General features: G+C 41.1%; 1 protein-coding gene across 2 annotated transcripts in view; it reads left to right on the top strand.

The window, feature by feature from the left end:
- LOC106877144 (CD109 antigen) overlaps positions 1-20,494 on the top strand; it is a 72,502-nt gene that overhangs the window by 42,473 nt on the left and 9,535 nt on the right. For both annotated transcript variants that reach the window (XM_089346215.1, XM_089346216.1), the window contains exons 20-32: positions 127-247; positions 830-947; positions 3,098-3,211; positions 5,589-5,645; positions 7,233-7,364; positions 8,716-8,854; positions 11,839-12,015; positions 13,361-13,442; positions 14,802-14,967; positions 15,454-15,528; positions 17,209-17,386; positions 18,487-18,659; positions 20,023-20,181. In XM_089346215.1, coding sequence (XP_089202341.1) covers positions 127-247; positions 830-947; positions 3,098-3,211; positions 5,589-5,645; positions 7,233-7,364; positions 8,716-8,854; positions 11,839-12,015; positions 13,361-13,442; positions 14,802-14,967; positions 15,454-15,528; positions 17,209-17,386; positions 18,487-18,659; positions 20,023-20,181 — 1,691 coding nt within the window. The remainder of the gene's footprint in view (positions 1-126; positions 248-829; positions 948-3,097; positions 3,212-5,588; positions 5,646-7,232; positions 7,365-8,715; positions 8,855-11,838; positions 12,016-13,360; positions 13,443-14,801; positions 14,968-15,453; positions 15,529-17,208; positions 17,387-18,486; positions 18,660-20,022; positions 20,182-20,494) is intronic.

Here is a 20,494-nt window from a genome sequence, read left to right as displayed (position 1 = left end):
TATGTGCCACTTCTCTCTTACCTCCTCTGTCCCCTTCTCCCCTCCTCCTCTCTCTATTTTCTCCTTTTTCCCTCCTCCTCCTCCTCCTCCTCCTCTCTCTCTCATTTATTTTATTTTCTCTTCCAGCAATAGTATTTGATGAAGGGTTTGTAAGAAAAGAATTTGCAGGTGGATCTGAAGCCACAGCAACAATAAAGCCACGGACCAACTTCGTAGAGACCTGGATGTGGGATTCTGTTGACGTTGGGTAAGCATCAAAGAACACAACCATTTCTTCTCATTTTGTTTTTCCTGTGAGTGGAATCTGTCCAAAGACATATCTGAAATCATTCTGTTGCCTTATAAAAAAAAACAGTACATATAGTACAACCCCACAACTTCATCATAATTTCAATCCCATTTTTCATACTGATAGTTTGACCATGGGCCCAGGGACTGCATCTTGTACTAGGAGTTAATTTTTTGTGCCACCAACATTATATAACATTGGCATTAGGAAGGGCATCCAACCACAAAAACCATGCAAAAACAGACAATGGAATTTGATGCAGTGTACTGACTTGCCAGGTGTGAGAGGCTGGATCCAGTTGTTTCAAACATAAAGGGTTAAGACAGAAAGCTAGCAGAACTGTTAAAGTGTTGAAATCAAATGGTTACCCATGTAAAATAGGAATCAAAGAGGTTTCATGGGTAAAGGAATCGTAGAGAACCACGAATATATATGCATACATTCACAAGCATACACACACACACACACACACACACACACACACACTCTGTGCATTTGTCTGTTTTGCTGCTAATCATCAAATCTTATTATTAAACACAGGAGTACAGGAGCGGCTTCATTGGTGAAAACTGCACCAGACACTATAACAACTTGGGTGACCACATTGTTTGGTATACATCCCTCTGAAGGATTTATTCCATACAAGGGAGATGTTAAAGTAAGTACAGACACGTTACCTTTTTTTTTCCCCATACTTCCAGATATTTCTAAAATGAAGATTGAGATGCATTTGGCCCAGAGTCACATCTGACTCAACAATGCTTGCGCTGTTGTGTTGGAGTTTTGTCACCTATAACAGTGAGTGGCTCTGGGCATCATGTCCACATTTTACAAAGCACCATCTTAGCAAGAAACAAAGATGGACCACCAGATACGCCACAACCCATTCCAGTGTTGGAGTATGAAATTTTTGACCCTCATAAAAGACTGCCTATATTTGCTGTACAGTTAATTGTCCCCTCTTGATCATTCTCTGTCTTATTCAAAATACCTGTGCTCATTCACACCTTCGTTACATGAAACCCACTTACTAAACTGGTTTGTTGACTTTCCCAACAATGGCAAAGTGAATGTTAGATTCTGCCCAGGTGACCTCGAGTAACTGCATTTCATAAGGCTTTTTGTGTGCTTCTTTGAAATAAAATCACAGTATTGTGTCTGTTTATGTAAGTGTATGTATGCATGTTATTTATTTTCACTCCCATTGTTTCTAACTTATTCAAGGCACCTTCATTGGAATTTTAATGACAACAAGATGATTGTGCATGTGTCTATGAACAAGAGTTTAGAATCAGTACATGTGCAGATCTATCTATTTATATATATATATATATATATATATATATATATATATATATATATATATATATATAGGTGGTGAGGCAAGACCTTCGTACATTGGGCCTCACCGAGGCGATGACTACTGACCGAGACCTTTGGAAATGTGCTGTGCGTGAGAAGACCCGGCAAGCCAAGTAAGATCGTTGCCAGTGCCCCTGGACTGGTTCTTGTGCGGGTGGCACATGAGATGCACCATTTTGAGCGTGGCCGTTGCCAGTACCGCCTGACTGGCTCCCGTAGGATTTTCGAGCGAGATCGTTGCCAGTGCCCCTGGACTGGCTTGTGCGGGTGGCACATAAAAGACACCATTTCGAGCGTGGCCGTTTTCGTGCGGGTGACACGTAAAAGCACCCACTACACTCTCTGAGTGGTTGGCGTTAGGAAGGGCATCCAGCTGTAGAAACTCTGCCAAATTAGACTGGAGCCTGGTGTTGCCATCCGGTTTCACCAGTCCTCAGTCAAATCGTCCAACCCATGCTAGCATGGAAAGCGGACGTTAAACGACGATGATGATGATGATGATGATGATGATATCAGACTATAGATAACTAAATTACAACAGGTATATAGTCCATTTTTTTTGTATTACAGTGCATTGTTGTACCATTCAAAACATTTTATTCTTTACAAACAATACACAATGCTTCAAGCGAACTACAATACTTTCATATATATATATTCTCTTTTAGTCTTTTACTGGTTTAAGTCATTTGACTGCGGCCATGCTGGAGCACCGCCTTTAGTCGAGCAAATCGACCCCAGGACTTATTCTTTGTAAGCCTAGTACTTATTCTATCGGTCTCTTTTGTCGAACCGCTAAGTTACAGGGACGTAAACACACCAGCATAGGAATTATTGAATAGCGATATCGTGGAGTGCTTGTTGAAGATACACAGTTGGAGAGTAATAAGACAATATCAGGAAAGTTTGATATTATAACAGTGAGAACATGAAGTTGTATGTCATATCAGTTTTTGATTTTGTCAACTACTCAGTATAGTAGGGTCAGTTGAGCACCATCTATGAGAAAAAACAACACCATGATGCCAGAAATTTGGAAATAACATGCTGTACTGCTTGGCATCCGTGCTGGAAGCTTCTATAAAAAACATTTCGGAATATTTGGGTGTCAATGCGAGGACAGTGCAGAGGATTCAGAAAGAGTTGGATGAGTCTAATGGTGATTACAAAGGTACGGCAGCTTGGGAAACTCACTCTGATCGTTGTGATAAGAAAAGAACTCCTGATTTTATTGATGACAGGGCTTCTTTCAGTTTCTCTCTGTCATGTTCACTCACAAGGCTGTGGTCAGCCTGAGGCTTTTGTAGAAGACACTCACCACAGGTGCCTTTCAGTTGGGATGGAACCTGATACCATGTGGTTTGGAAGCAAACTTGTTACCACACAACCAAACCTGTATATATGCTTATATATGTTTATACATGTTTATATATTTATTTATTCCAGTTGACCACCTTCCAGGATTTCTACATTTCACTGGGGATTCCTTACTCTATTGTTAGAGGAGAGCTATTTGAATTGAATGTTTATGTTTTCAATTACATTCCCAAAGAGGAAACGGTGAGTATTAACCCTTTAGCATTCCAATTACTGAATTAAATGTAAAGCTTATTTATTCATATTATTTTGGATTAATCATGTCTCATAGCTTTGAGACGATGTGGTTGTTTATCTTTAGAATGACATTGTAGGATTGGTGTAATAGGTAGGATCTGGCTTGTTTGAACATAAAATAGGTAAAATATTTAGGCCAGATATGGCTGGTTCAAAAGCTAAAGGGAGTCCCGGAGTCAGGACTTATGTATAAGGTACTTGCTGCAGTCCACTGACTTGTCAGCTCCCCTCAAACGATCCAACCCAAGCCAGCATGTATTTTATATATATATATATATATATATATATATATATTAATAGAGAGTGGAATGCCTCAAGGTGCTGTATTGGGGCCGCTGCTGTTCATGGTGACTCTTTCAGACATGCCATCAGTTTCATAGTCAGCCACAGAAAAATAGTGGAAGCAGTCAAGGAACCTTCTGGTGCTTAAGGACTACATCATGTACTGGCAGTTACTTTTTGTGCCACCGACATTATATAATATTGGTATTAAGAAGGGCATCCAATCATAAAATCCATGCAAAAGCAGACACTAGAAGGCTGTCAAATTTAATATTTATGTATTCACCTTATTTTGAATTAATCATGCATTATGTCATAGCTTCAATATTTCAGTGGTGTGAGAGGCTGGATCTGGCTAGTCTAAACACTAAAACAGGTAGAATATTTGGGCTGGATATGGCGGGTTTAAATGTGAAAGGATTAACCCTTTAGCATTCATAAATGCTTATTTTACACTTTTACACTTTTACTTCTTTCAGTCATTTGACTGCGGCCATGCTGGAGCACCACCTTTTAGTCGAGCAAATTGACCCCAGGACTTATTCTTTGGAAGCCTAGTACTTATTCTATCGGTTCTCTTTTTGCCGAACCGCTAAGTTACGGGGGACGTAAACACACCAGCATCGGTTGTCAAGCAATGATGGGGGGGACAAACACAGACACACAAACACACTTGTAACTTCAAGATTTTGATGATGTGATTGTTTATCTTTAGAATGACATTGTAGGATAAGTGTAAGAGGCTGGACCTGGCCAATTTGAACATATTTAGGCCAGATATGGCTGGTTTAAATGCTAAAAGGTTAATCCTTTAACATTCAGATAACTCTGAAATAATCCATGATTAATTCAAAACAATGTGAATAAATAAGCTTTACATTTGACAAAGCTTTAAGATTTCGATGATATGTTTGTTTATTTTCAGAATGACATTGTAAGGTAGGTATAAGAGGCCAAATCAGGCCAGTTTGAACATAAAACAGATCTGACAGGTTGAAATGCTAAAGGGTTAACCCTTTAGCATTCCAGTTACTCTATCTAGTGTAATGCCTGCCTATTCATTTAAATTGTTTTGAATTAATTATGCTTTATCTTGTAACTCTGTAATTTCACTGATGTGGTTATTTAGTTTTTAGAATGACATTGTAGAGGGAGAGGTTAGATCTGGCTGGTTTGAAGATAAAGGAAGCAGAATACATGGTTCTGATATGTGGCCACTGGTGGTATTTCATTTCTTTTGGTCATTACCCAACATTCATGACCATAGGTGAGGATAGATATGGAAACTGAATTGAAAATAGCTAGTTTGACTTTTTGGATCTTTTTTAAAACGGGGGCCACATTTTCCATTAACGAAACACTTTGAAACTTGGAACACTGGTAGAATGTGTCATATAAAACATCTTTTTCTCTTAGTCTTCTTAAAAAAAAAAGAAATCCATAAGTTATTCCATGTTAAAGTTGTCGTATTTCTGTAATTTCCACCAATCACTGACGTCCATTCAGCCGATATACATTAAGTGCCGACTACATAAACAAACGATTCTGAAACAATTAACCCTAACCTTAACCCTAACCCTAACCCTAACCGTAGGGTTAGGGTTAGGGTTAGAGTTAGGGTTAGGGTTAAAGCAAATTTAAAATGAAAAAAGCAAATAAAACGAAGGTATGGAGATTAAATACGCTTTACATCGCTTAATCAGCCAAAGGAGTAAATGTAAACAACTGAATACTTGTCAGTGATTGGTTGAAATTATCGAAATAAGACAATTTTTTACATGAAATAAATTCGAATACAAAAATATTTTTCTGTTCTATAACACAAAATAGATAAGTATACGAAGTTTGAAAGTCTTTCGGTACCAAAAACACTATGTAAAACATTAATGAAAAATGTGGCCCCCGTTTTAAAATAGATCCGACTTTTTTTTTACCAACCTCTCCATTTCTGAGGATCAAATACCAGAGCTGTATTTCTTATTCAGATTCTACTTCATTGTTATATTTTTGTTTAATTATTTTTGTTGTTTCCTGTTTCTAGGTCACAGTCCAGTTAATGAATTCCAACAAGACTGTAAAAGAAGAAAAAACAGTTAAGGTAAGTCAAATTTTCTCTTAGCCATGCCAGCTGTAAAGGGAAACCTATGTGGCCAGAAGTTTACTTTCTTACCACAAGGTTCCAGGTTCAGTCTCACTGCATGGCACCTTGGGTTAGTCTCATTTACTAAAGCCACCTTTTGCAGACCCAAACCTTGTGAATGGATTTGGCAGATGGAAACTGAAAGAAGTCCAAGCACAGTAAACTGCCAGAAGCCACGGTCACCTGTCATTCCCTTTGTGAGGTCTAACATCTGGAGATCCTTTCTTACCATTTTGTCCCATGTCTTTCTGGGTCAATAAACACTAAAGATGTGCAGGAAACAGATTCCGTCTCATGCCAGAGGGGAAAACTAAAAGTAGACGATAGCTTCTGTTACCTAGGTGACCAAGTCAGTAGTGAGGATGGATGCTCTGAGAGCATAGCTGCTAGAACAAGAATAGCCTGGGCAAAGTCCAGAGGGCTCCTACCTCTGTTGGTGACAAAGGGTCTCTCGCTCAGAGTGAAAGGTAGACTGTATGATGCATGTGTGAACAGCCATGCTACATGGCAATGAAACATGGGCTGTGACTGCTGAGGACATGCGTAGACTTGAAAGAAATGAAGCTAGTATGCTCTGCTGGATGTGTAATGTCAGTGTGCATACACGACAGAGTGTTAGTATCCTGAGAGAAAAGTTGAGCATAAGAAGCATCAGATGTGGTGGGTAAGAAAGATGACTGCACTGGTATGGTCATGTATTGCGTATGGATGAGGACAGCTGTGTGAAGAAGTGTCACACCCTAACAGTAGAGGGAAGCTGTGGAAGAGGTAGACCCAGGAAGACATGGGATGAGATGGTGAAGCATGACCTTTGAACGTTGGGCCTCACAGAGGCAATGACAAACGACCAAGACCTTTAGAGATATGCTGTGCTTGAGAAGACATGACGAACCAAGTGAGATCATAGCTATGGCCTACCAGTGTCATTTAACCAGCCTGTTTAAAAGTACCCTTCAATCATTGGGCAATATGCTGTGCTTGAGAAGACCTGCTGAGTCAAGTGAAATCGTAGTCCTTGCTGATGCCAGTGCCGCCTGACACACACACACACACATGGGCTTTTTTTGGTTTCTGTCTACCAAATCCATTCAGTTTATCTTTTGAGAACAGCCATCTTTCTGATGGTGTATGTTATTCCGTTTACATATTTGTTTTGCAAGATTTAGGAGACCGCAGTTTGAACATTGTTTCCCCCCTAATCCTACATCTTCCATCTGTTTCCCCCTAATCCAACATCTTCCATCTGTTTCCTCTAATCCTACATCTTCCATCTGTTTCCCCCTAATCCTACATCTTCCATCTGTTTCCTCTAATCCAACATCTTCCATCTGTTTCCCCCTAATCCTACATCTTCCATCTGTTTCCTCTAATCCAACATCTTCCATCTGTTTCCCCCTAATCCTACATCTTCCATCTGTTTCCCCCTAATCCTACATCTTCCATCTGTTTCCCCCTAATCCTACATCTTCCATCTGTTTCCCTCTAATCCTACATTTTTCGTCTGTTCTCTATCCTCTAATGCTATATATTTTATCCATTATTTAGATGACTGCTGATCAAACTGAAGTTGCTGTAAAATTTAAAATGGATTTAAAAGTCATCGGAAATATCCCTGTGTTGGTGCATGCTTCTATTCCTGGTCACACCGATGCGGTTCAAAGATATTTGAATGTCATAGTAAGACGAATATTATTTATTACATCATTTGAACACTCTACAACACTAGCTTTGACCATTGTACTGAGCACTAAATTTTCTATAGCCGATCACCACTTTATAGTCGCGTTTTGTTACCGTTTGTGTAACACTATTTTTATGCGTTCTCTATTTGGAATTAAATAATAAATATATTTTACTTTTGAAGTAGGAATATATATTGATAAACACGTCACTTATAACTTACTTATAAGTGTTATCATTATACGTAAATCCTGACTCCAGCTACATAAACGCCATAGCGAGAGAGAGAGATATACTCTGAAATGCTGACAGACATTTTATGCGTGCATGTATGTTGAAGATAAATAATTTCGTTTTCTTTTAACCGCTATAAAAAAATACACAGCTTCATAATTGCAGAAATAAATTTCATTAACAAGTTGAAGAACGTGAAGAAAGAGAAAATAATTACTACGTTATTTTATTTATGTACATTTAGCATTTATAGCACAATTGGAAAGTAAAGTCATTTTGTCGTACGGAGTTACAACTTAAAATTCACACTAGCTAATCTTTCATACTAACTACTAGAGTTTACAACAATTCAAATAAATCTTGTTGGATTTTTATCATAGACATGGCATGAAAAATAGCCAATATCTCAATGATTGAATGTCGTGGAGTTTAGTAACATCCTACGATCACTGAGTAATTTCCCCAAAATCAGGGGTTTTATAACTGCTCATATCCGAATTCTAAGAACCGTATTTCGTGAAACATTTCTTTGACGAAAGTTTAGAATTCGTATATGGGCAGTAATTTTATCTCGACATGAGAGCATCGTGTCATGCATCTACGGTTGTAATGCATGTGCCTGGGGTCCCCTTAATCATGACAGGTATATTGAGCTTCGTATAGCTGTAACCCAATGTCACTTTGATGTATGTGGTACTCTCACACTCAGTAATAATAATCCTTTCTACTATAGGCACAAGGCCTGAAATTTTGAGGGGAGGGGGATAGTCGATTACATTGCCCCCAGTGTGTAACGGGTACTTCATTTATCAAGGATGAAAGGCAAAGTTGACCTTGGTGGAATTTGAACTCAGAACATCAAGGCGGACAAATTGCTGCTAAGTATTTCACCTGGTGCACTAACAATTCTGCCAGCTCACTAATAATTATTTCTCCTTCTGACATTTGAACTCACAATGTGAAGGCATACGGAATGCAGCTAAGCATTTAGTCTGGAGTGCTAACGCTTCTGCCAGGTTGTCAAATGTGATAATGACCCTTACAGCCCCCTCGTTATACTAACATCCCCCCCACCACCACCACCATACTGACCCTTCTGTTAATCCATCCACAGGCAGAAGGTTCTACATATGAGAAGAGCGAGCCAATATCAGTGAATGTGTCCTCCAAGGAATCTTTCACGAAAGCAGTCAGTATCGCATACCCACCGAAAGTTGTGGAGGGATCCGAGGTTGTGTCTGTGTCACTCATTGGTAAGTTACCAGGTTCAATCCTAGTTTAATGTTCCTTTTATGTCATGCAATCATCATTGCCATCATTTTAATGTCCATTTTTCAGGTCACACACACACACACACACACACATGGAAAAGGTTATCAGAAAAAGTAGTGTTTGTATGTGAAAGGTGCACAGGATCTATAAAAACTACAGAGACTTGGGAAATCGCTTCTCTCAAATGTCCCGGTGGCTCGTTAGAGGTAGTAGATAATTTCTGCTACCCAGGGGGACCAAATTGTAGTCGGGGAGGATGCACAGACAGGGAGATAGCTTGAATAAGAATAGGATGGAGGAAATTCAGAGAGTTTTTTTTACCTCTGTTGGCAACCAAAGGTTTCTCTCTCTCTCTCTCTCTCTCTCTCTCTCTCTGCGTGCGAGGAAGATTGTATGATGCATGTATATGGACAGCAATTCTACATGGTAATGAATGCAGATGACATGCGAATATTTAAATGGAATGAAGCTAGTATGCTCCACTGGATGTGTAGTGTAAGTGTACTACATGTTCAACAGAGTGTTGGTGTATTGTGAGAGAAGTTAGGCATATGAGAAATTAAAGGCAGCATGTAAGAGAGAACTCTGTGCTTGTTTGGTTGTGTGATGTGGATGGATGCCAACAATTCCATAAAGAGGTGCCAATCTCCCAAAGTGGATGGAACTCATGGAAGCGAGACTCAGGAACATGTGGAATGAGGTATTGAAGGATGACCTCAGGATGCTGAACCTTTCAGATAAAATGAGAAAGGGCCAAGATCCCTGGTGCCTTGCTGTACTGAAGAAGACCCATCTTCCAAAGCAGAAGTGTTAAGGTTGGTACCTTTCAGACAAGATGAGAAAGGGCCAAGATACCTGGTGCCTTGCTGTACTCAAGAAGACCCATCCTCCAAAGCAGAAGTGTTAAGGCTAGGACCTTTCAGACAAGATGAGAAAGGACCAAGATACCTGGTGCCTTGCTGTACTGAAGAAGACCCATCCACCAAAGCAGAAGTGTTAAGGCTAGGACCTTTCAGACAAGATGAGAAAGGGCCAAGATCCCTGGTGCCTTACTGTACTGAAGAAGACCCATCCACCAAAGCAGAAGTGTTAAGGCTGGTACCTTTCAGACAAGATGAGAAAGGACCAAGATACCTGGTGCCTTGCTGTACTGAAGAAGACCCATCCACCAAAGCAGAAGTGTTAAGGCTAGGACCTTTCAGATAAGATGAGAAAGGACCAAGATCCCTGGTCCCTTGCTGTACTCAAGAAGACCCATCCTCCAAAGCAGAAGTGTTAAGGCTAGGACCTTTCAGACAAGATGAGAAAGGACCAAGATCCCTGGTGCCTTGCTGTACTCAAGAAGACCCATCCTCCAAAGCAGAAGTGTTAAGGTTGGTACCCCTGGTGAAGAGGATTGGCCTGTGCTGGGGTCCTTTAAAATGTACTTGTGCCAGTGCCGCATAAAACACCCAGCTCACCCTGTAAAGGGGTTGGCATTAGGAAAGGCATCCAACCATAGAAGCCATACTGAAACAGACCACTGGAGCCTGGTGCAGCTCTACAGCTTACCAACTGTGGTCAAATTGTCCAACCCATGCCAGCAAGGACAACAGACATTAAAGGCGATCTTTCGATACCAATCCTCCTTTTTGCTTCAGCGTTTGTTTACATCAATTCGGCAATTTCCGTAAGAGGGAAAGGACGTTAGTCAGCACAGCTCTGATCTGTTAGGTAGCAGACAGCAGGGACCCCTAACCCTAACCCTCCCTTCCCCTTCCCTTCCCCCTCTCTTAAGAACACATGCCAGTTTTCTCTCCCAGAGAGTGTGAAAGAGATAGAGAAAGCGAGAGATAAGTGACATGTGTTTTTAAGAGAGTGTGAAAGAAATAGAGAGAGAAAGCGTTAGGGTTAGGGTTAGGGTTAGGGGTCCCTGCTGTCTGCTACCTAACAGATGAGAGCAGTCGCTGACTAACGTCCTTTCCCTCTTACGGAAATTGCCGAATTGATGTAAACAAAGCCACGTGGGTCGTTGACACTCAGAGAATTAGTATCGAAAGAATGCCCCTCTTTCTTTTCTCACTCCTCCCTTTCTTTCTTGCCCTCTTGGATCTTGTTCAAAATGGGGGCACCAGTATTTTCTTAACGAAACACTTTGAAACTTGGGACACTGGTAGAATGTGTCTTATAAAACATCTTTTTCTCTTAGTCTTCTTAACAAAAAAACGTACATCGCAAGTTATTTCATGTTAAAGTTGTCGTATTTCTGTAATTTCAACCAATCACTGACGTCCATTCAGCCGAATACATTAAATGCTGACTACATAAACAAACGAATCTCGGCGGTGATAAAATTATTATTTCCTTGTCAAAAAATGGCTGAAGCATATTAGCAGTAGCTAATAAACCTTTCTATTATAGGCACAAGGCCTGGTTTTTGAGGGAAGGAGCAAGTCAATTAGGGTTAGGGTTAGGGAAAACGAACACACGTGTGTTGCCTCTGCAAAATGTCAGAAGTAATGGAGATTAAATACGCTTTACACCGCTTAAACTGCCAAAGGAGTAACTGTAAACAGCTGAATACTTGTCAGTGATTGGTTGAAATTATCGAAATAAGACAATTTTTTACAGGAAATAAATTCGAATACAAAATTTTTTTTCTGTTCTATAACACAAAATAGATAAGTATACGAAGTTTGAAAGTCTTTCGGTACCAAAAACACTACATAAAACATAAATGAAAACTGGTGGCCCCGTTTTGAACAAGATTCCTTTCTTGCCCTCTCTCCTCTATTTCCCTCCTAACCTCTCTCTCCTTTCTTTCCTTCCCACCCTATCTCTTCCTTCTACCTCTTTTTTCCCCTCCTATGTTTTTTTCTCTCTTCCTTTACTTTCCAATTCTCCTTCCCTCTTGCTTTCTGTCTGTCTCTCTCTCTCTTTCCCTCTCTCCCTGTCTTTAACCCAAATACGTTCTTTTCTTTTGTAGGTGACATCATGGGACCAGTATTAAGTGGACTCGAAAGATTGATCAGGTTCCCCACAGGCTGCGGCGAACAGACCATGCTATCACTCTATCCCAACGTGCTTGTCTTCTTGTACCTGGAAGCCCGAGCACGACTCAGTGCATCGACGAAACAGAAACTTGAGAAAAATACCATCGCAGGTAAGTTTAAGGTTTACAGCTTTGTTTCTTTGTATGTGGTAGTGGTGGTCATGGTTGGATTATGTATTGTGCCTACATCCTTTCAGGGTCGATAAATTAAGTACCAGTGAAACGTAAAAGCACCCACTACACTCTCGGAGTGGTTGCCGTTAGGAAGGGCATCCAGCTGTAGAAACTCTGCCAAATTTAGATTGGAGCCTGGTGTAGCCATCTGGTTTCACCAGTCCTCAGTCAAATCGTCCAACCCATGCTAGCATGGAAAGCGGACGTTAAACGATGATGATGATGATGATGATGATACACTTGGGTCGATGTAATCAACTGTCCCCTGCCCCCCCCCCCAAATTTCAGGCCTTGTGCCTATAGTAGAAAGGATTATTATTATTATTATTATTATTATTATTATTATTATTATTATTATTATTGTTATTATTATGAAGGTGTTGAGCTGGAAGGATTGTCAGCATGCTGGGCAAAATGCTTAGCAGTATTTCACCCTACATTCTGAGTTCAAATTCTGCGGGGTTGACTTTACCTTTCATCCTTTCAGGGCCGTTAAAATAAATACCAGTTGAACGCTGGGGTTGCTGCAATCAACTTATCCTCTCCCCCTAAAATTGCTGCCCTTGTGGCAAAATTTGAAATCTTATATTGTCCTCCTCATCCTTTATTAATATTAATATTATGAAAACAACAAGCTGGCAGGTTTGTTAGATGGTCGGATAAAAGGCTATGTGGCATTTCTTTCTGTCTCTTTACATTCAATTTCTGTTGAGGGCCCGGTTTCCCGGTTTCTATGGCGTATGTGTCCCTCCCACCCCCACCCCAGCTGGAGGGGACGCCAGTCCATCGCAGCTTTACTCAAGAAACAGGAAGAAAGAGTGAGAGAAAGTTGGGGGCGAAAGAGTACAGCAGGGGTCGCCCCCCCCTGCCGGAGCCTCTTGGAGCTTTAGGTGTTTTCACTCAATAAACACACACAACACCCGGTCTGGGAATCGAAACTGCGATCCTCCGACCGCAGGTCCTCTGCCCTAACCACTGGACCATTGCGCCTCCACACAAACATATATACAAACATTTTGTGTGTTTGTGTATACACACATACATGCATACACACACACACACACACACACACACGCACACACACACGCACACATATGAGGAGCCTCTTTCAGTTTCTCTCCACCAAATCCATTCACAAGATTTTCGGTCAGCCAAGGGTTTATAGTAGAGGGGAGAAGCTCAAGGTGTCATGCAGTGGGATTGAACCCAGTAAGATGGGGTTGCGAAGTAAGCTCCTTATTGTGACATACAATTGTTCATTTGCGTTTATTTTTATTTGAAGGTTACCAAAATGAATTAAGGTACCAGCACAAAGACGGGTCATTCAGTGCCTTCGGGGATAGAGATAAATCAGGAAGTACTTGGTAAGTTATCTCTTGGTTTCACAATTGTTATTTGACCCCCAAGGTTTCATTCATTCCGACATAGGATGTATTTTACTTGTTTCAGGCATTGGACTGTGGCCCTACTGGAGCACCACCTTGAAGGATTTAGTCAAATTCAAAAAAATTTGTATTTCACAAATAAAACTTAACAGGCATGGCTGTGTGGTAAAATGCTTGCTTCCCAACCACATGGTTTCGGGTTCAGTCTCACTGCATGACACCTCAGGCAAGTGTCTTCTTCTATAGCCTCAGGCCAACTAAAGCCTTGTGAGTAGATTTGGAAGACAGAAACTGAAAGAAGCCCATCGTGTGTGTATGTATATGTACATGTATGTGTTTGTCCCCTACCAGTGCTTGACAACCAGTGCAGGTGTGTTTATGTCCCCATAACTTAGTGGTTTGACAAAAGAGACTGATAGAATAAGTACCAGGCTTTAAAAAAGTAAGTACAGGGTTCGATATATTTTAGTGAAAGTCCTTTAAGATAGTGCCCCTGCATGGCCACAGTCTAATGATTGAGACAAGTAAAAGGTAAAAACAAAAAGGTAATTAACCTATTATTTTGTTGCTTTTACATCCATCCCTTCCTTTTGGCCACCCTACTATTGCTCCCACTTTTCTTCAGCATCCCCCCTGGATCTTTCCACTGCTCTCAGAGGGGCAGTGCCACTAAATTTGGGGAACCACTGGATTAAATGGTTTGGCAGAATCTGATTTGTCCAAGTACTGCATCATGCTCCCAATATCTGCGTCGGTTTGGTCTCAATAACTGGATGCCCTTCCTAATGCCAACCACTTTGCAGTGTGGACTGGGTGCTTTTCTTTGTAATCTGCTACCTACCTTATTGACGTCACCGTACAGCTTGCAGAAGGGTTTCATCAGCGCAGGGCTATAGTAGAAGACACTTACCTTAGCTGCCACAAAGTCCCACTGCATGACACCTTGGATAGTGTCTCCTACTATAGCCTCAGGCTGACCAAGGCTTTATGAGTGGATTTGGAAAGAAGTCCATCATATATCATCATCATCATCGTTTAACGTCCGCTTTCCATGCTAGCATGGGTTGGACGATTTGACTGAGGACTGGTGAAACCGGATGGCAACACCAGGCTCCAATCTAAATTTGGCAGAGTTTCTACAGCTGGATGCCCTTGTGTGTGTGTATGTAAATGTGTATAGGTGAAAAAGAAAACTTCATAAACTGCAGGAGCTGCTCCAAAGCTCCTCTTCTGAATCCTTAACTTTTACAAATGTACGGGCCAAAGGGCAAAGTGCATGTGACCCTTGCCACAAGTACGACCTTTGTTAAAGCTTTCCATTTCCTGTTTCATTTATAGGTTGACAGCTTATGTGATTAAATGCTTCTGTAAAGCAAAACACCAGATGAAAGGTGTAACAATTGACAGCAAAGTGATAGAGAGAGCAGTGTCTTGGTTACTCGAACAGCAGCAAAAAGATGGGTCGTTTAAAGAAGTTGGCAATGTCATCCATAAAGGTATGCAGGTGAGTATCGTAGACAAAGTAGGAAATGAGAATGTTTAAAAAAGTAAAGTGTGTGATGAGAAGTTTATTTCGCAAACGAATGGAGTTGGGTTCAGTCCCACAGCGTGCTACTTTGGGCAGGTGTCTTCTACTGCAGCCCCAGGCCAGGCAAAGCTTTGTGAGTGGATTTGGTTCTCAGAAAATGAAACAAGCCTCTCATGTATGCACGCACGCACACAAACACACACAGATATATATATAAACACACACACGATGGGCTTCTTTCAGGTTTTGACTTCCAAACCCACACATAAGGCTTTTGGTCAGCTTGAGGCTAAAGTAAAAAACACAGTGGGACTGAACCCAATACAATGTTGTCACAAAGTAATCTTCTTATCCACTCTGCTATGCCTATTGTGTTCTGATATTTATATGTGATATCTTTATGTTATATCTCTTGTCTGTATATATGAATAATATCTCTCCTCTTTTATATTTTCCATCTAGGGTGGAACAGCCAAGGGTGTTACCCTGACTGCTTTCGTTACAATCAGTCTCCTACAGTGCCAAGAAGCGAACATAGTAAGTTAATCTCTAATGCACACATTTAAACAATATGCAAATATGTCTAGCCATTGACTTATGTGGTAAATACTACATTCTGACAGATGAGATTTAGCTTAACCATAATCCGTGGCCTCTGCCAGGGTTGTAGCCAGCCCACTTATGTGTACCTTTCCTTCATTGGACACTAAACTCTGCTTGCGAAGACCTGTTGAGGCAAGTGAAATCAAAATCGTAATCGAACCAAATTCGGTGACTGGCACCCGTGCCAGTGGAGCGCTAACAGCACCGTCCAAGCGTGAGCATTGCCAGAGCTGTTGTCTGGCTTCCATGCCTGTGGCACGTAAATAGCACCATTTGAGCGTGATTGTTACCAGCGTCGCCTTACTGGCACTTGTGCTGGTGGCATATGAAAAACATTCAAGTGAGGTCATTGCCAGTGCTGCTGGACTGGCTCCTGTGCAGGTGGCATGTAAAAAAAACACCATTTTGAGCGTGGCCATTGCCAGTAGCGCCCGACTGGCCCTCGTGCCGGTCGCACGTAAAAGCACCTACTACACTCTCGAAGTGGTTGGCACTAGGAAGGGCATCCAGCTGTAGAAACTCTGCCAAATCAGATTGGAGCCTGGTGCAGCCATCTGGCTTCACCAGTCCTCAGTCAAACCGTCCAACCCATGCTAGCATGGAAAGCAACAGAGTAGTCACTGTTGATGAGCTAAGTGAAACTAGCTAGCTGATATAGTGACCTTGGATGCTGTGGGGCATTCATCTCACCTGTCAGTACATAGACCTGTACTTTTTTTGCTGCTATAAGGGTTTTTGACTGTTGTTTCTAGCAACAATGTAGGTGCTACCCTGCACCTTCATTCACGATTAGTGACAATTGAAATTTTCCTTTTTGGTCTTATATTGCATCTATCCGCCTTTGTTACGTTATATAAGGATTATTGGATTTACCTGTCGTGTACGGGGATTTATGCACAGGTAATTTCATTGCTGCCTTACTTCTGAAACACACGTCAAATTGAGCTGTAAATTGCTCATTGGGATTGCAATTCATTTGCCACTTCTTTCTGTGGGACACTGGTAGACATGTGTCTCTTGTAGTTTGTGGGACAGTGGCTGGCGTCTGTCAGTTCTACCAACGAGACTGAGGTAAAATTTTGGTATAGTCAGTCACTTTTATGAGCAGAAATGCGAGACGGCTTTGACCGCTCCAAGTAAGATTACCATCGTCTTCACCACCACCACCACCACCACCAACACTATTATTTACCACTGTTACCATACCCACCACCACTACTACTACTATTACGACTACTACTACTATGACGACTATTACTACTACTACTACTACTACTACTACTACTACTACTACTACTACTACTACTATAACTACTATGACTACTATTACGACTACTACGATGACTACTACTACTATTACTACTACTACGACTACTATGACTACTATTACTACTACTACTACTACTACTACAACTACTACGACTACTACTACTACTACTACTACAACTACTACGACTACTACTACTACAACTACTACTACTACTATGACTACTACTATGACTACTATTACTACTACTACTACTACTACTACTACTACTACTACTACTACTACTACTACTACTACTACTACCTTCTTTCGTCTTTTACTATTCCATCGATGTTCCATTTGTGCAGGTCAGCATTAAAGACCCCCTCAAAGAAACAGCTGAATATCTCCGTTCCTGGGTCAACGGAGGGAAGTCCAACGATGACTATTCCCGTGCTGTCCTCCTCACTGCGTTTGCCTTGTTGAAGGATGAAGACTACTTTAACAGGGTCAACAAAGAACCTTTTGATTTGGCATCCGAAGACGGTAACGCTGCATCTTCATAACATTCGATTCGTTCTGTCTGAACTCTGTCTCTCTTTCTCTCTCTGTCTGAACTCTATCTCTGTCTGTCTGAACTCTGTCTCTCTCTGTCTGAACTCTGTCTCTCTCTGTCTGAACTCTGTCTCTCTTTCTCTCTCTGTCTGAACTCTGTCTCTCTCTGTCTGAACTCTATCTCTCTTTCTCTCTCTGTCTGAACTCTGTCTCTCTTTCTCTCTCTGTTTGAACTCTGTCTCTCTCTGTCTGAACTCTGTCTCTCTTTCTCTCTCTGTCTGAACTCTATCTCTGTCTGTCTGAACTCTGTCTCTCTCTGTCTGAACTCTGTCTGAACTCTGTCTCTCTTTCTCTCTCTGTCTGAACTCTGTCTCTCTCTGTCTGAACTCTGTCTCTCTCTGTCTGAACTCTATCTCTCTTTCTCTCTCTGTCTGAACTCTGTCTCTCTTTCTCTCTCTGTTTGAACTCTGTCTCTCTCTGTCTGAACTCTGTCTCTCTCTGTCTGAACTCTGTCTCTCTTTCTCTCTCTGTCTGAACTTTATCTCTGTCTGTCTGAACTCTGTCTCTCTCTGTCTGAACTCTGTCTCTCTCTGTCTGAACTCTGTCTCTCTTTCTCTCTCTGTTTGAACTCTGTCTCTCTCTGTCTGAACTCTGTCTCTCTCTGTCTGAACTCTGTCTCTCTCTGTCTGAACTCTGTCTCTCTTTCTCTCTCTGTCTGAACTCTGTCTCTCTTTCTCTCTCTGTCTGAACTCTATCTCTCTCTGTCTGAACTCTGTCTCTCTTCCTAACTTCTCTTTCTTTGTGTCTTTTGTAATGTCTCTCTCATAATACTTCTCTCTTTCTTGTAATGTCACTTTTGAAATGTCTCTTTCTTTCTTTCTCTCTCTCTTTCTCTCTCTCTCAATCTCTCCCCCTGTCCTTTTTTCTCCTTCTCTCTCTCTCTCTCTGTCTTGTAATGTCTCTCTCACAATGCCTTTTTTCTTTCTCTCTCTCCTCTCTCTTGTAATCTCCCTTTCATTCTCTCTCTCTCTCTCTCTCTCTCTCTCTCTCTCTCTCTATCTATCTATCTATCTATAATATTTACTTTCCAGATTACAAATTGCATCCAAAATCACCACCAAGGATTGGTGGTTCGGCGTCTGTGGAAATAGCAGCATATATATTGTTGGCTTACAGTTACAAAGGCAAAATTGAAGAAAGCCTTCCCTTTTATAAATCTCTTGTCAGTCAACGAAACAGCCACGGAGGTTTCCGTTCTTCTCAGGTGAGTTTTCTTCTGTATATGTATATTAACACCCTAGTCACATTTTGTGACAATTATAATTCTCCTTTTTGGTGAAACATAGCAACCTACTGTTTACATAAGTTTGTGAAGGCAAAACAGGCCTCTCTATCCAGCTGGTAAGCTACTTCAGGCTGATGACGAGCAAAGACTCAGAAACATGTCCCTGAATGCTGGCTAGGATGGGTGGGGGAGCTTGTCTCCCCTTCGCAAACTTAAGGACACAGTAATTGTGTCAAGGCCGACAGGAAGCGGTCCAGCTTCCTAGGGCTAAACGGCAGTAGTGTGTTCCCTTATTGGGATTGTCACATTAAGTTGACAATATACTACAACTTTATAGCAACCTACCGTTTATATTAATTTGGTCTACTACATATGTGGGAAATTCTGTCTTTGGGTGTGTTTGTGGAGTTGTTAGCTAACTCCTCCTTCATCATTTTATTGATTTTGATGAAACTTGACACATGAGTAGAACTCATGTCTGGAGACCTCATGGCATACTCAGATTGTTGAAAAAAATCGATAATAGGGGCTCCTTATCTATATATATATATATATATATATATATATATGTAGCAGCACAGAATTTTGTCAGTGAACAGGTCGCGGTCTCAAAGCGACGAAAATATTTTGACAAATTAAATTTAAATGTTGAAGTGAATCTGACGGCTTTTGTGTGTTATTTTATATGGCTTATAAACACCTTCCACACTGCAATTGTTTTCGTTCCAGCACACGATCTCAGGTCACTTGCTATGCAAGTACATCTCCGTAATATATATATAATCTCATATAACAACTTTGTATTGTTGTTATTAGAATAGCTAAACAATTATGAGAATGGAACCGCCTTATCACAAGGCGGAGTTCCTTACAAGATGGAGTTCCTGCATGGCTGCTGTATAGTGACTGAAACTACGAAATGCAAGAGTCCTGCACCAGTGTCGCATAAGACCACTCATACAGTACCACGTAAAAGCAACCAATGCACACTCTGTTAAGTGGTTGGCATGTTGGGAATTGGGAAGGGCATCCAGCTGTAGAAACCCATCCAAATCAGACTGGAGTCTGGTGCAGTTCCCGAACTTCCCAGCTCTGGTCAAACTGACCAACCCATGCCAGCATGGACAAGAGATGTTAAATGATGATGATGGTAAGGTTGCTTCCAGCTAGGGATTATGTTGCAGTGAATCTGATGGCTTTTGTGTGTTATTTTAAATGGCTTATAAACACCTTCCACGCTGCAATTGTTTTCGTTCCAGCACACGATCTCAGATCAGGTCACTTGCTATGCAAGTACATCTCCTTGACTTTTAAAAAAAAAAATTTTTTTTGTTCTTTGCAGGACACTGTGATGGGTCTTGAAGCTCTAACCCAATATGCCCTGCTTCTCAGCCAGAAGAAAGATTCATCTGTGGATGTGAAAATAGAGGCGGACGACGGAACCAAATATTCTTTCCCTACCATCACTTACGCAAACTCAATCATGCTTTATAAGAAAGATGTAAGATTACTACTTCTACTACCACTACCACCACCACCACCACCACCACCGCTACTATTACTACCACCACCACCACCACTACTATTACTACCACCACCACCACTGCTACTATTACTACCACCACCACCACCACCGCTACTATTACTACCACCACCACCACTACTATTACTACTACTACCACCACCGCTACTATTACTACCACCACCACCACTACTATTACTACTACTACCACCACCACTACTATTACTACTACCACCACCACTTCTATTATTACTATTACAATCATCACCACTAATATTTCTACAACTACCAC

The sequence above is a fragment of the Octopus bimaculoides genome, chromosome 30, assembly GCF_046866305.1.
Source record: "Octopus bimaculoides isolate indiv1 chromosome 30, ASM4686630v1, whole genome shotgun sequence".
Taxonomy (NCBI): Eukaryota; Metazoa; Mollusca; class Cephalopoda; order Octopoda; family Octopodidae; genus Octopus; species Octopus bimaculoides.
This window is presented reverse-complemented; position numbering and strand designations above follow the sequence as displayed.